At 65.4% G+C, this 13,560-nt stretch overlaps 1 protein-coding gene across 3 annotated transcripts; it reads right to left on the reverse strand.

Annotated features, from left to right (window-relative positions):
• Nucleotides 1-1,918: 1,918 nt before the first annotated feature.
• On the reverse strand, nt 1,919-12,022 carry CCDC9 (coiled-coil domain containing 9). Of its 3 annotated transcripts, none has more exons than XM_075122431.1 (15): nt 11,959-12,022; nt 9,918-9,943; nt 9,397-9,501; nt 8,638-8,784; nt 7,991-8,257; nt 6,881-6,964; nt 6,485-6,661; nt 6,030-6,217; nt 5,781-5,833; nt 5,212-5,323; nt 4,691-4,769; nt 4,026-4,431; nt 3,598-3,786; nt 3,272-3,345; nt 1,919-2,723 (listed from the first exon to the last, which is right to left on the reverse strand). In XM_075122431.1, the coding sequence occupies exons 2-15, from the start codon at nt 9,918-9,920 to the stop codon at nt 2,706-2,708; spliced, it is 1,902 nt and encodes a 633-aa protein (XP_074978532.1). In that variant the 5' UTR covers nt 9,921-9,943; nt 11,959-12,022; the 3' UTR covers nt 1,919-2,705. The 3 variants fall into 3 exon arrangements, with proteins under 3 accessions (XP_074978532.1, XP_048688843.2, XP_074978533.1); XM_048832886.2 differs by having other exon boundaries at nt 9,918-9,948; nt 11,959-11,993; XM_075122432.1 differs by lacking the exon at nt 11,959-12,022 and having other exon boundaries at nt 4,026-4,428; nt 9,918-10,117.
• Nucleotides 12,023-13,560: the final 1,538 nt, after the last annotated feature.

The raw sequence follows: 13,560 nt of genomic DNA on the forward strand, positions 1-13,560 counted from the left end.
TCGACCCTATCCCCACCCCCGGTCGTCTCTTTTCCAAGCTGAGAAGTCCCCGTCTTATTCATCTCTCCTCATGCAGCAGCCGTTCCAGCCCCCGATCGTTGTTGTTGCCCTTTTCTGAACCTTTTCCAATTCTAATCTACCTTTTTTGAGATGGGGCGTAGCAGATTGAGCACTCACCACCATGGCACCTCCTGCTAGTCAGTCTGGGAATTAGCTCTTCTCAGCCTTGGAGCACCCCCTGCTGACCAGTGTCTCATCTGCCTCAGGCCTCTGTGTCCCTCCCAGACCCTGGCACCCCTTTCCCTTGGGGTCCTGCTCACAGCAGCACCCTACACTCTGGGTCTCCCTTCTCCAGGGAACCCCCTCCCCCATGCCCACCTTGCCTCAGTGGCTACTGCCAGTCATCCTCTAGTCCTCTTTCTCTGGGGCAAACTGCCCTTCATGATGGCCACTCATCATTGGCAAAGAGGGGTTTGGGCCTGCTGCCCCAGACCCTCCCTAGGCCTTCCTGCCAGGCTGAGCTCCCCAGCTCAGCCTGCCCCTTCTCCAGCACTGTTCTGTCCCCGCCCCCGCTTCTGGCAGCCAGGTCCATCTCTCTCCAAAGCCAGAGAGAGACTGACTGCCTTCTGGCCCTGCCGCTCTTTTATAGGGCTCTTTTATAGGGCCCAGACGGACCCGATTGGCTCCAAGGGCTGGCTTTTAACCTCTTCAGGGCCAGAACAGGGTGACCGCCCGCTACATGGGGTGACCACATCCACACGCAGTATTCAAGACACTGCCGTACCATGGATTGATACAGAGGCAACATGATATTTTCTGCCATATCTCCCCCTTTCTTAATGATGCCGAATACTCTGTTCGCTTTTTTGGCTGCCGCCGCACATTGACCGGGTGTGTTCAGCGTTACCGTGACTCTGAGTGACTCCGAGATCTCTCTGGAATGGTAACAGCTAATTCAGACCCCGTCCTGTAAGTAGAGGTGGGATGATGTTTTCCAAGGTGCATCACTTTTCATTTAGCAACATTAAATTTCATCTGCTATTTTGTTGCCTGGTCACCCAGTTTTGTGAGGTCCCTTTGTAGCTTCCAGGGAAGCACAATCCTCCCCTCGGACGAAGAGCGACTGCTCCCGCGTCACCAGGAGCTGAGCGATCTGAGCACCCAGACCGGCTGCAGCGCCTCCCGAGCACCCGTGAGCCAAACTGTGCTGGGGAGAGAGGCTTGGCTGTGTTAGACGGGAGCGAGGGCCAGCTCTGCACCCAGCCGGCTGAGCTCCTCTGGTCCCCACTGTAGGGGCGGACGTCCAGGAGATTAAACCTATTAACGGATTTGAAACCAGGTTTAGCACGGGGGTCTGGCAGGTGGCAGCCGCCCACGCACGTTACTCCAGTGCTCCTGCTGGTTCCACCAATCCAGCTACATTTACCCAGCGCCCGTCACCCCAGGGAGCCTCCGGGGCTTTACCCAGAGATCACCCACGGTACTGCAGCTTTCTCTGGGGTGGAAGCCGTAACGGCTGCACCCTTCCCTGAGATGCAGCCACAGCCCCTTTAAACGTTCTGCGGGAAGGTGGCTTAGGATAGGGGGTTAATTAGCAATGCTGGAACCTGGCCAGGGCCCCGCGTTTAACAGGTACAGAAAGCACCAGCTACCCAGATTTCTGTCTCAAAAGGACAGCCCTGCTGGCTACGCCCAGACGGATTCCACAGGGAGCATGTGCCCAAGTGAAGGGCCACCTCCAAGGCTGCCCATGCCCACGGCCGTGCCCAGGAGCGCAGGCTGCCCCATTAAGAGATTTGTCAAGTCACACGCCCCCACCCCTTCAAGCTGCATTCTCAGAGCTGTGCGGGGCACACATCACCCGAGCTGCCGCCCCAACCCCTTCCCCCAGGAAGGACCTGACGCAGCCAGGCCCAGCGGCTTGGTGAAGGTTTTATTGTAAGAAAGTCCGGTACATTGGCATTGCTTTTACATGATCGAAAGCGGCCGGACACCGCGGGAGACCTGGGCAGGACAACCAAGCATCCCAGGGCAGCACCGGGGAGTGAAGACACCTCTCGCCCGAGGCTCCTGCCCCCAGCGAGCAGGGTGCGGGAGTTCTACCCCCTGTGGAAAGGGTTCACGGTCTGCACAGCAGTGGGTGGAACCGGCTCCTCAGGAGCGCAGACCAGAAGGATGGGGACACATTCAGCCAGCCCAAGAACAGCCCCTTGCAATGGTTACAGCTGAGAAGGGGCAAAGCGCGGCTGGCTCCAGCCCTCCCAGCACAGGAGACATTGGCTAGTAGTGCTTGGACAGGGCTAGCCATGGCTGGGGACCACACACATGCCCCCGGTTAACACACAACCCTCATTTGGACTTCGGAGCTAGGGGGGCAGGGTGAGCCAGGGGCAGCCATCCCAGACACCAGCAGGGGAGGTTCATTGCGGACAGATGCACGTCGGATCCCAGACGTTTACTGCCGGTTACTGGAACAACCTCCTCACCCACCTGCTCGGTGTCATGCAATTCCCACCAGAATAAACCCTCCAGGCCACCCACACACCCACCCAGCCCTGCATCCCCAGGGAGGTTAACCCAGACAGCTGAGCCTCAAAGCACATCCTGCCCGCACGGCTCTGGAAAGAGGCTCTACCGCTCTGTGGAAGTCATAGAGGGAGCCGCCTGGCCTCATGTCGGGGGGGTGGGAGGGTGGCTCTGGGGGATCAGGGCTCTCCATTATCCTGTCAAACGGGGAGACAGAGAGACAGACAGTGCTGTGAGTTCAAATCCTGGCCATGGATATCACCCCACACCCCAGCAGATGCTGCAGTACGGACCGCAGTGGAGAGCTCCCAGGTGGGAGGCCCAGCGGCTAAAGTTGCTCGCCCCTTGGTGGCCCAGTGGCAGCTGCTGCTTTGCCATGTCCTCAGACCAGACCCCAGCCTGATCCTGCTCCCCCGAAGTCAATCTCCCACCACCCCGCTGCCAGCAGACTCAGGCCCCGGGTTAGCTGCCCAGCCAGAGGCACGAAGGGGCCTGGCACAGCCACCAGCCCCGGGACAGGAACGCGCAGCAGCCCCGGGACAGGCTGCGGCCGGTTTCCCTGTTGGGGATCTGCCTATCCCCGTGACAGAGCGAGCCGTTCCCTGTCTGGGCCCAGCACGGCAGGTGGGTCAATCCGCAGCGGGAGCACCCCGGCCAGCGGGGGCCGCGAAGAAGCAGAGGGACAGAGAAGGGGCGAGTCCCGCTAGCGGCCAGCGGGCAAGGACGAGGTCTTACGGAAACACACCCGCTGCACGTCTGTGATTTGCACCACACCCAGTGCCGGCTCCGGCTCCAGCTGGCTCAGGGTCTCCGCGGCTCCTGGGGACGGGAGGGAGAGAGCATCAGCAGCCGGGGGCTGCGGGCAAACCCACCCCCACCCCAGCCCAGGAGCACATGGTTCCCTCCTGGCTGGGGGTGAGCGCCCCCGGGGGGTGAGCCCAGCACGTAGCCCACCCCGCCCACTCTGCCACCAGCCCAGCCATGGTTCCCCGGAGGCCAAAGGGGAGACTCCCCTCCCCCCTGCCAGCTCTTGCCCCGAGCCCCCATCTCCAGACCCTGCCCCCCCAGCACCTTGCATCGCAGGAACCCCCAGCTCCTCAGGGCTCACAGCTGCGGGGGTGGCCAGCTCCCGCCTCTCCGTGCTGCCAGGGGCTGCTAGCATCATCGATCCCCCTGCCCGAGCCGGCTCCTCCTGCCGTCCAGTCTCCACGGGCTCAGCCGTGCCCCACCCGCCTGGCTCCGCAGCTGGGGGGCTCGGCCCTGCGGGGAGATGGGAGCCATTATTTCCTGGGGTGATGCCCCCCCAGTACTCCCGCCCTGTGACCCCTTCCCACTGTTAACTCCTGCTCCCCCATCCCACTGGGACTGCACCCCAAGTCCCACACCACCACATTGCCCCTACAGGGCAAACGCCCCGAGCCAGACCAGCCCGATACGTGCCCCCCAATACACAGGCTCTCCTCCCCTCCCACCGGCAAGGCCCAGCCAGTGCCTCTTACCTGCAGCCTCTCCAGGGGGCCCTGCCCCCTGTGCCTGGGGGGCGGGGCCGGGGCCCTGCGGGGTGCTGTCCCCCACACTGCCCCGGGGCGAGTTCAGCTCCATCTCCTCGCCCCAGTCTGAGACAGGCTGGTAGCCCTCAGCTGGGGAGAAGGGGCTGAGGGCTTTGCCCTGTCCTCCATGGGCTCCAGGTGGTGGCATGTCCAACTTGGGGGCCGGGCCCCGCCCAACCTTCGGAGCCCGCGGGGCTTTCGGGGCTCCCACGGGCGGCACCTCCTCCTCCTCGCCCAACGAGCTGAGATGGCCTTCATCGTCATCCTCCTCACTGACATCCTCCCACTGATCCTCATCCTCATCGGGGGGCTGCTGGGGCTCGGGGGGCAGCTGGGGGGCCAGTCCCTCCGTCTGCTGGCACAAGGCAGGGCAGAGACGTTCAGACAGCGAGGGGTAGCGGGACCTAGGGGGCTGGGGCTGGGGGCAGGGGACGGGGCCTGATCCCGTGAGGGTGAGTCTCCACGACAGGACTGGGGGAAGTGGGGCCTGTAGGAGACAAGGGGCTGTAGGGAGACATGGGGAACAGCTGCAGACCAAGCCACCTATGAAGAGGACCAGGGGAAGGGTGGGGTCTCCCCGAATGGCCATGGCTGGACCCCCCGCCCCCACTTACCTGCGGCTCCTCGTGGCGGGGGTCGAGCTCCTTGGCCACCGGCCCCTCGTCCTTCTCCTCCCACCGGTTGTCATGCATGCTGGGCGGGGGAGGAACAGGCATCAGGAGGGCCCAACCCAGCCAGTCCCCATTCAGCACCTGCCCCACCTTGCACTGCAGAGCCTGGCCCCCAGGGGGCTGTTCCCTGGCTGGGGGAGGGAACTGCCCCAAAAGCTGGGGGGGGGTGAGAGGGGGGACACGGACGGACAGGACAGGACACACCAACGAACAGGGCCAACTAGCCCAGGAGGGGTTCACACCAGCCCCAGAGAAACTGGGGTGCAGTGAGAGCCCCCCTCCCCCTTGGTCACACCGGGAGTTAGTGGCTTAAATAGGGACAGAACCCAGGAGTCCTGGCTCCCAGCTCCCCGGCACCTCCAGCGCTCTAACTTACCCGACCCCACTCCCTCCGCCCAGAGCCAGGAATGGAACCCAGGAGTCCGGCCCTCGTCCCTCACACAGCAGGGCAAAGGCGGACTCACCTGTAGGGCTTGGTGGGCGCGGGTCGGCCCCGGCCCTTCCTCCTGCGCTCGGCCCGGTGCTCAGACAGGAACTCCCCGAAGGTGGGCGGCCTGGGGGGGCGCTTGTTCTCGTCTGAGAGGAGAGGGCAGCAGGAGTTAACGGTCCGGGGGCAGGGGAGCTCACAGCAGGGATGCCCCTGGACCAGCCCCCGTGGCTGGCGGGGGAAGCAGGTAAGAGCTGGACGATGCTTCCCAGGAGCAGAGGCCTCAGGATCACCCCAGGGTCTGTCCTTGCCAGGGCCACAATGCCAGTCCAACCCGTGGAGAACCAGTGGGTCCGCCCCAGGGCATAGGAACGGACCTCCCCACACAGGGGTCCTGCCCCCAGGGCACAGTGTCCCCCACCCACCCACTACCGCTATGCTGTCCAGCAGGGGACCCCCCCATCCCCGCTTCCTCGCACCTGGGCCCAGGGAGGTCCCACAGGGACCAAACACCCTCCAAGACAGACATCCTCCCCTATATCCCCCCACCCATGGGGAGGCCCCCCCCAGTCTCCACCGGGCCCTGGTGCTCCTGGGGTCACTTACCACGCCTGGCGCCCGGGTCCGGTTCTGGTGCTATGCCACAACCCTCCTTAAACCTGAAAGACGCGTGCCAGGTTAGTGCAGCCACGGCCGACCCCTCTCCCCACCCCACGCCCCCACGCTCCTCAGACCGGGCCCGATTTGCCCCCCGCGACACCCTCCCCAAGCAACCCAGCTCAGGCCCCCGAGAACCAGCGCAGCCCCGGGGCCTTCCCCACCCGCCCCAGGAATCCCGCTGCGCCGCCCTCCTACATGGTGTCCGTCTTCTCGGCGTCCCACTCCCGGCACCACTGGCCCGTGGGCTTGCGGTGCCGGGCCAGTCGCTCCTGGTCTATCTGCTCCCGCTCCTTCTTCCAGCGCATGTACTCAGCACGCTCCCGGCCCGTCATGGACAGCGTCATGTCCAGCGGCCCCCCGCTCTTGGGGCCTGGCCGGCGGCCCTGCAGGGAGGGGGAGAGAGACACGCGGCTCACAGCCAGAAACAGGCGTCTCACAGGGCCGTGGGGCGGGATCCCCGCCCCGCCCCACACACTCCCACCCAGGCACAGCCCCTGCCCTGCGGGGCTCCAGCTGGCCCTGGTCAGAGGGGCAGGTGGCTGGGATACACCCCCACTCCCCACATGCCATCTATCCCTCCCACAGACCTCCACCCCAAGGCCCTCCCCCATGCAGGGCCCCCCTTGGCTCCCCTCCCCCCAGGTACTTACCGGGGCGTGCCACTCCTTCTCCCGCTCCATGCCAGTCTTGACCTTGTCAAAGTCGGCCCCCCCCCAGTTGCGGACGTGCCGCCGGCTCCCCTCCTTGCGGTCGGCCTCCTGGAAGGAGCCGCTGCGCCGTGGGTCATCCAGGAAATTTCGCACCGGGTTCTTCTCCTGCAGCCCGTCCTGCAGAGGGTCAGGGTCAGCCCGGAGCCACGGCTCCCCCACCATCTCGCCCAGCCCCACGGCAAGGAGGGCGCTGTGGTGCAGACGGCCCAGCACAGGGGGCCTGGAGGCCCGGGGGGAATCCACCACCCCCCTACACCTCCCAGCAATGCTAGCAAAACGGGGCGGGGGGGAAAGAGAGGTTTCTGACCTGGCCACCCCTCCCTGCCCTCCACTCACCCGCTGGTTCCGCTCATACTCCGCAATCTTCTCCATCTCCTCGTTCATCTTCTCGATATTCTGCCGCCTTCGCTCCTCCCACTCCTGGCGTGGGGAGGGGAGCGAGACCGCGGCAGGCCCAGGGGACACCGGCAGAGAGAGCGAGAGCGTGAGTTGTCTCAAGCGAATTTCCTTCTACGGCAGAGCATTACTGACCGCGCGGGCGAGGGGGAAGCAGTAGACGAGACATGCTGGGATTTCAGGAAGGTTTCTGGCACTGTCCCACATGGCGGTTTCATAACAAACCAGGGAAACGCGGCCTAGATAGAGTTACTCTAAGGTGGGTGCCTGGCTGGTTGGAGACAGCACCCTACGAGGAGTTATCCATGGTTTGCTCTCAAACCGGGAGGGCGGATCCAGTGGGGTCCCGCCGGGGCCAGTCCTGGGACCGGTCAATATTTTCCTTAGTGACATGGATAACAGAGTGCACGTTTATCAAGTCTGCGTATGACGCCCAGGAGGCTGGAGGGGAGGGGCTGCCAGCACTTTGGAGGGTAGGGTTAGGGTTCAAAACGACCTTGACCAATTGGAGAACTGGTCTGAATTCAGCCAGGTGAAGTATTCGCACTTCCCTTGGGAAGGGGGGGCTGGGCGGAATCAAACGCCCAGCTACAAAACAGGGAATAACTGTACATCCGGAAAAGCTTTCGAACTCTCGGGGGAGTTCAGCTCTGGAACAGGCTTCTCCGGGCGGCTGAGAGACTGGGTCAGACAAACCCCGCCAGGGCTGGTCTAGGTTTCCTTGGCCCTGGCTCAGCGCCGGGGGCTGGACACGATGAGCTCTCGATGGCCCTCCCAGCCCGGCATTGCTACGATTCTGTGTCCCATTCCCCAATGGCTCAGAGCTGGTGGCCCCCAGAGAGACCCCATGTCCCACTCTGCAACCCACCCCCTGGGGGAGAGTCCTGCTACGAGCCCTTCACCCCCTCATCCCTCTCTGCTCCACAGCACCTGCCCCAGCAGAAAGCAACACACACCACCAGCACTAGTGCAGCGAGCATGAACGCACGTGCAACGCACTATTGCTGAACTAGGCCCAGCCTGGCAAACTGCCCGCAAGACACGACGCACCTTGGATTTCCTGTCAGGGCCTCCTTCTCCTGCCGCCGTGACCGCGCCGGCCGCTCCTCGGCCCCGCGGCCTGCGCCCTCGCCCGCCCAGAGATGGCCCATCCCCTCCGCCGCCTCCTGCCCCTTCCCAGACGGACAGGTCAGGCTGCTCCGCCCGCGGCGACCGGCTGGAGGGGTACGGGCCGACCCGCCCCACACCCCGGGGACCGGGGCCACGGCTGGCCTTGGGCGCGCCGGGGGACTTCCTGTCGCTGACCACACGCTTCTCCTGGGGCGAGGGAGAGACGCAGAGGGTGAGATGCCAGGGCTGGGCGTGCAACACCAGGGCTCGACCACAGCTGCTCCCCACCCTCCTCCCCTGCAGCACCCCGACTTAGTGTTCTCCTCACCCCCCACACTAATCACCATACCCCTCAGCTCCCCAGCAGCCATGCCCCCTGCCCCTCCCTGCTGGCTCCCCCACCCCCCTCCCCCACCACAGCAGCTGTGCCCCCCCTCGCTGGTTTACCCACCCCCCACTCTTGATCAGTGGCTACCTTCCCCCCCCAGCAGCCCTGCCTCCCCACCTCACTGATCAGTGCTACTCTACCTTGCCCCCCCCATGCATTGGCGGCTGTCCCGTCCCCCTCAGCCAGCCCCAGTGCTCACCCCAGGAGACAGCAAGACCTGGACAGTGATGGAGAGGTCCTTGTCTGCCCGCTTCCTCTCAGGCTCCCCCTCGGAGTGGCGCGGCCGGCGCGAGCCCGTCACTGCGATGCCTTCCTGCTCGGCCTTCTTCCGATCCTCTTCGATCTCCTGCGGGGAGCGGCAGGGACGTGACGGGGCTCCCGAGCCGAGTGCAGGGTGAGGGGCCCAGCTGGGCTGGTACCTCCCCGCCCCCCCACCTCGATCCCCAGAGCAAAAAGCCAGGACTCCCCAATGTATGCATCTCATCTTGCCCCTGGAGCCTGGTATCCCCACTCCAGTGCACCCATCTGGACTGGTACCGACCCCCTTCCCTGCTGCCCGAGATCTGGACATCAGGCCAGGAACCCCCCCCGCACACACGCCCACAACCACCAGCACCAGATGCCTTCGCTTCACAAAAAATAACCCCCTCCCCCCATGTCCTTGTTTAGGGGGCCCCCAGGGATTCTAGGACCAGCGCCCCCCCACCCCCCCGCCTGGTGTTACATAAACCATCCCCGGGGCTAAGCTGCTGCTGGGCCTGTGTGTCCCATGAGCCAGATTACAGGGCTCCCCAGGGCCCGTCGGACACCCCGGGGCTGGCCCCAGGATGGGGGGGGCTGGCACCGCAGGGGAGGGGGAGCTGGGAACTCACTGGGGCTTTCCTACCTCTAAGGCCTCTGCCCAGCCCTCCCCGGGGCACCAGCCCGGCCCCCCCAGGCCCCCCGGGCCAGCTCTCACCTGGTAGCGCTTGATGAGCGCCTCGTTCTTCTTGCGCAGCGCCTCGATGCGCTTGTCCAGCTCCGCGTCCTTCTCCTCCTTCGACTTCAGGTCCAGCGTGGCCGACTAGGGAGAGAGCGGGGAGAGCTGGGGGGGGGGCCCACAGGGGCAGGACCCCCCCCAAACTCGGAAGGGGGGCAGGTGGACTGCACATCCCTCCCCACCCCCCAGAGGGGCGCGGCTTGAGCCCGACACCTGGCACCTTGGGGAGGTGAGGGGATGGGGCCACTGGGGGCTGTAAGGGGGCTGACACGGGCTGGGGAGGGTCCCCCCAACTCTGGGCTGGGTCAGAGCAACCGGGGCGACCCAACTGTGAGTAACCCCTGGAGCTGCCAACAGCACCGTGACCCCCAGGACAGGACTCCTGCTCCACCCCCACATTCTGCTGGGGTACCCCAGACCGAGGGGGTGCAGGGTGGAGCCAGAGCTGTGAATTCAACACCCCCCCGCCCTGCCGGTTCTCCCCCCGCCCCCGGACTCACCATCTCCTGGGCCGGGCCGGGCGGCTCTGCTCTGAAAGACACCGGGGTCAGTCCTGGGCCTGGCCCCTCCCGTGTGGGGCAGGGCCAGGCCGTGACCCCCACTGCACAGAGCCGGGGCACCCCGGGGCACGCAAAGACAGAGACCGACAGGGGGAGGTCCCCAGCCTCCCCCTCACCTCCCAAACCTTCCACCAGCCCCACTCCCCAAATCCTCCCCCACCCCCCTACCCCGGACCCCTCCACCAGCCCCACTTACCCCCCAGCCCCCTACCCCGGACCCCCTCACCGGACCCGCACCCCAACCCTCCACCAAGCCCCCCAGCCCCCACTCACTTCCCAAACCCTCCACGAACCCTGCCCCCCAAATCCTCCCCCACACCCCTACCCCGGACCCCTCCACCAGCCCCGCCTACCCCCCGCCCCCCAAATCCCCCCCAGCCCGGACCCCCTCACCAGCCCCGCTTATCCCCCGCCCCCCAAATCCCCCCCAGCCCCTTACCCCAGACCCCCTCACCAGCCCCGCTTATTCCCCGCCCCCCAAATCCCCCCCAGCCCCTTACCCCGGACCCCCTCACCAGCCCCGCCTACCCCCCGCCCCCCAAATCCCCCCCAGCCCCTTACCCCGGACCCCCTCACCAGCCCCGCCTACCCCCCGCCCCCCAAATCCCCCCCAGCCCCTTACCCCGGACCCCCTCACCAGCCCCACTTATCCCCCACCCCCCAAATCCCCCCCAGCCCCTTACCCCAGATCCCCTCACTAGCCCCGCTTATCCCCCGCCCCCCAAATCCCCCCCAGCCCCTTACCCCGGACCCCCTCACCAGCCCCGCCTACCCCCCGCCCCCCAAATCCCCCCCAGCCCCCTACCCCGGACCCCCTCACCAGCCCCGCCTACCCCCCGCCCCCCAAATCCCCCCCAGCCCCTTACCCCGGACCCCCTCACCAGCCCCGCTTACCCCCCCGCCCCCCAAATCCCCCCCAGCCCCTTACCCCAGATCCCCTCACCAGCCCCGCCTACCCCCCGCCCCCCAAATCCCCCCCAGCCCCCTACCCCGGACCCCCTCACCAGCCCCGCCTACCCCCCGCCCCCCAAATCCCCCCCAGCCCCTTACCCCGGACCCCCTCACCAGCCCCGCTTATCCCCCGCCCCCCAAATCCCCCCCAGCCCCCTACCCCGGACCCCCTCACCAGCCCCACTTATCCCCCGCCCCCCAAATCCCCCCCAGCCCCTTACCCCGGACCCCCTCACCAGCCCCGCTTACCCCCCCGCCCCCCAAATCCCCCCCAGCCCCTTACCCCGGACCCCTCCCCCAGCCCCGGAGCCCCCCGCCCCCCAAATCCCCCCCAGCCCCTTACCCCGGATCCCCTCACCAGCCCCGCTTACCCCCCGCCCCCCAAATCCCCCCCAGCCCCTTACCCCGGACCCCCTCACCAGCCCCGCTTACCCCCCCGCCCCCCAAATCCCCCCCAGCCCCTTACCCCGGACCCCCTCACCAGCCCCGCCTACCCCCCGCCCCCCAAATCCCCCCCAGCCCCTTACCCCGGACCCCCTCACCAGCCCCGCCTACCCCCCGCCCCCCAAATCCCCCCCAGCCCCCTACCCCGGACCCCCTCACCAGCCCCGCTTACCCCCCGCCCCCCAAATCCCCCCCAGCCCCTTACCCCAGATCCCCTCACCAGCCCCGCCCCCCCGCCCCCCAAATCCCCCCCAGCCCCTTACCCCGGACCCCCTCACCAGCCCCGCCCCCCAAATCCCCCCCAGCCCCCTACCCCGGACCCCCTCACCAGCCCCGCCCCCCCGCCCCCCAAATCCCCCCCAGCCCCTTACCCCGGATCCCCTCACCAGCCCCGCCTACCCCCCGCCCCCCAAATCCCCCCCAGCCCCTTACCCCGGACCCCCTCACCAGCCCCGCCCCCCAAATCCCCCCCAGCCCCCTACCCCGGACCCCCTCACCAGCCCCACTTATCCCCCGCCCCCCAAATCCCCCCCAGCCCCTTACCCCGGACCCCTCCCCCAGCCCCGGAGCCCCCCGCCCGCCCCACCTGTCCCCGCCGCTCCCGCCACCGCGCTCCTCCCCCTCCCCCACGTGGCCGGCCCCACATCCGCTTCCTTGGGCGTGGGGGGGGGCCTTAAAAGGGCCACGACAGCCCGTCAGGGTGTGGGCCCGCCGCAATTGGCGGGTCTGAGCCACGCCCCCAATCCCCGCCCGCGGCCCGGCTCAGTCAGGGGGGCTGGACCCGACAGCAGCCGGGGGTTACCCAGCCCCCCCAGCCAGAGACAGGGGCCTCTGCGCTCCGTCTGTCCCTGAGTCCCTCCGTCCCTCCCTCCTCCGCCCCCATCCATCCATCTGTCCACCCTTCCCTTCCTCTGTCCACCTGTCCCTCCGTCTGTCCACCTGTCCCTCCGTCTGTCTCTCCCTTCGTCTGTCTGTCTGTCTGTCAGTCTCTCTGTCCCTCCATCCATCCATCCTTCCATTCCTCTGTCTGTCCATCTATCTGTCCATCTGTCTGTCTGTCCCTCCATCCATCCGTCTGTCCATCTGTCCCTCCTTCCATCCATTCATTCCTCAATCTGTCTGTCCAGCCATCCCTCCGTCTGTCTGTCCCTCTGTCCTCCATCCCTCCATTTGTCCCTCCATGCTTCCCTCCATCCCTCTGTCTGTCCCTCCATCTGTCCATTTGTCCTTCCATCTGTCTGTCCAACCATCCATCAATCCCTCTGTCCGTCCCTTCATCTGTCCATCTGTCTCTCCGTCTGTCTGTCCCTCCATCCACCTTTCCCTCCATCTGTCCCTCTGTCTGTCTGTCCCTCCATCAAACCATCCATCCTTCCATCTGTCCCTCCACCTGTCTCTCCGTCCATCCCTCCATCCCTCCATCCATTCATCCATCTGCCTGTTTGTCTCTCCATCTATCCTTCCCTCCATCCATCTGTCCATCCATCATCCATCCATCCCTCCGTCCGTCCCTCTATCTGTCCATCTGTCCCTCCGTCCATCCGTCCCTTCATTCATCGAGCTGTCTGTCCAACCATCCATCCATCCCTCCATCCGTCCCTCCCTCCATCCAGCCGTCCGTCCATCTGTCCATCCCTCCATCTGTCCGTCCATCCATCTGTCCATCCCTCCATAGAACCATAGGACTGGAAGAGCCCTTGAGAGGTCGTCTAGTCCAGTCCCCTGCACTCATGGCAGGACTAAGTATTATCTAGACCATCCCTGACAGGGGTTTCTCTTATCTGGAATGACGGAGATTCCTCCCGAGGCAATTTATCCCAGGGCTTCACCACCCAAACAGGTCGGAAGTTTTTCCTCATGTCCAACCTAAACCGCCCCGGCTACAATTTAAGCCCGTTGCTTCTTGGCCTGTCCTCAGAGCCTTACAGAGAACAATTTTTCTCCCTCCTCCTTGTAACAAACTTTTATGTCCTTGAAAACTGTTCTCATGTCCCCTCTCAGTCTTCTTCAGACTAAACAAACCCAGTTTTTTCAGGTTTCAGAGTAACAGCCGTGTTAGTCTGTATTCGCAAAAAGAAAAGGAGTACTTGTGGCCCCTTAGAGACTAACCAATTTATTTGAGCATAAGCTTTCGTGAGCTACAGCTCACTTCATCGGATGCATACCGTGGAAACTGCAGCAGACTTTA

The sequence above is a fragment of the Caretta caretta genome, chromosome 23 (assembly GCF_965140235.1).
Source record: "Caretta caretta isolate rCarCar2 chromosome 23, rCarCar1.hap1, whole genome shotgun sequence".
Classification (NCBI taxonomy): Eukaryota; Metazoa; Chordata; order Testudines; family Cheloniidae; genus Caretta; species Caretta caretta.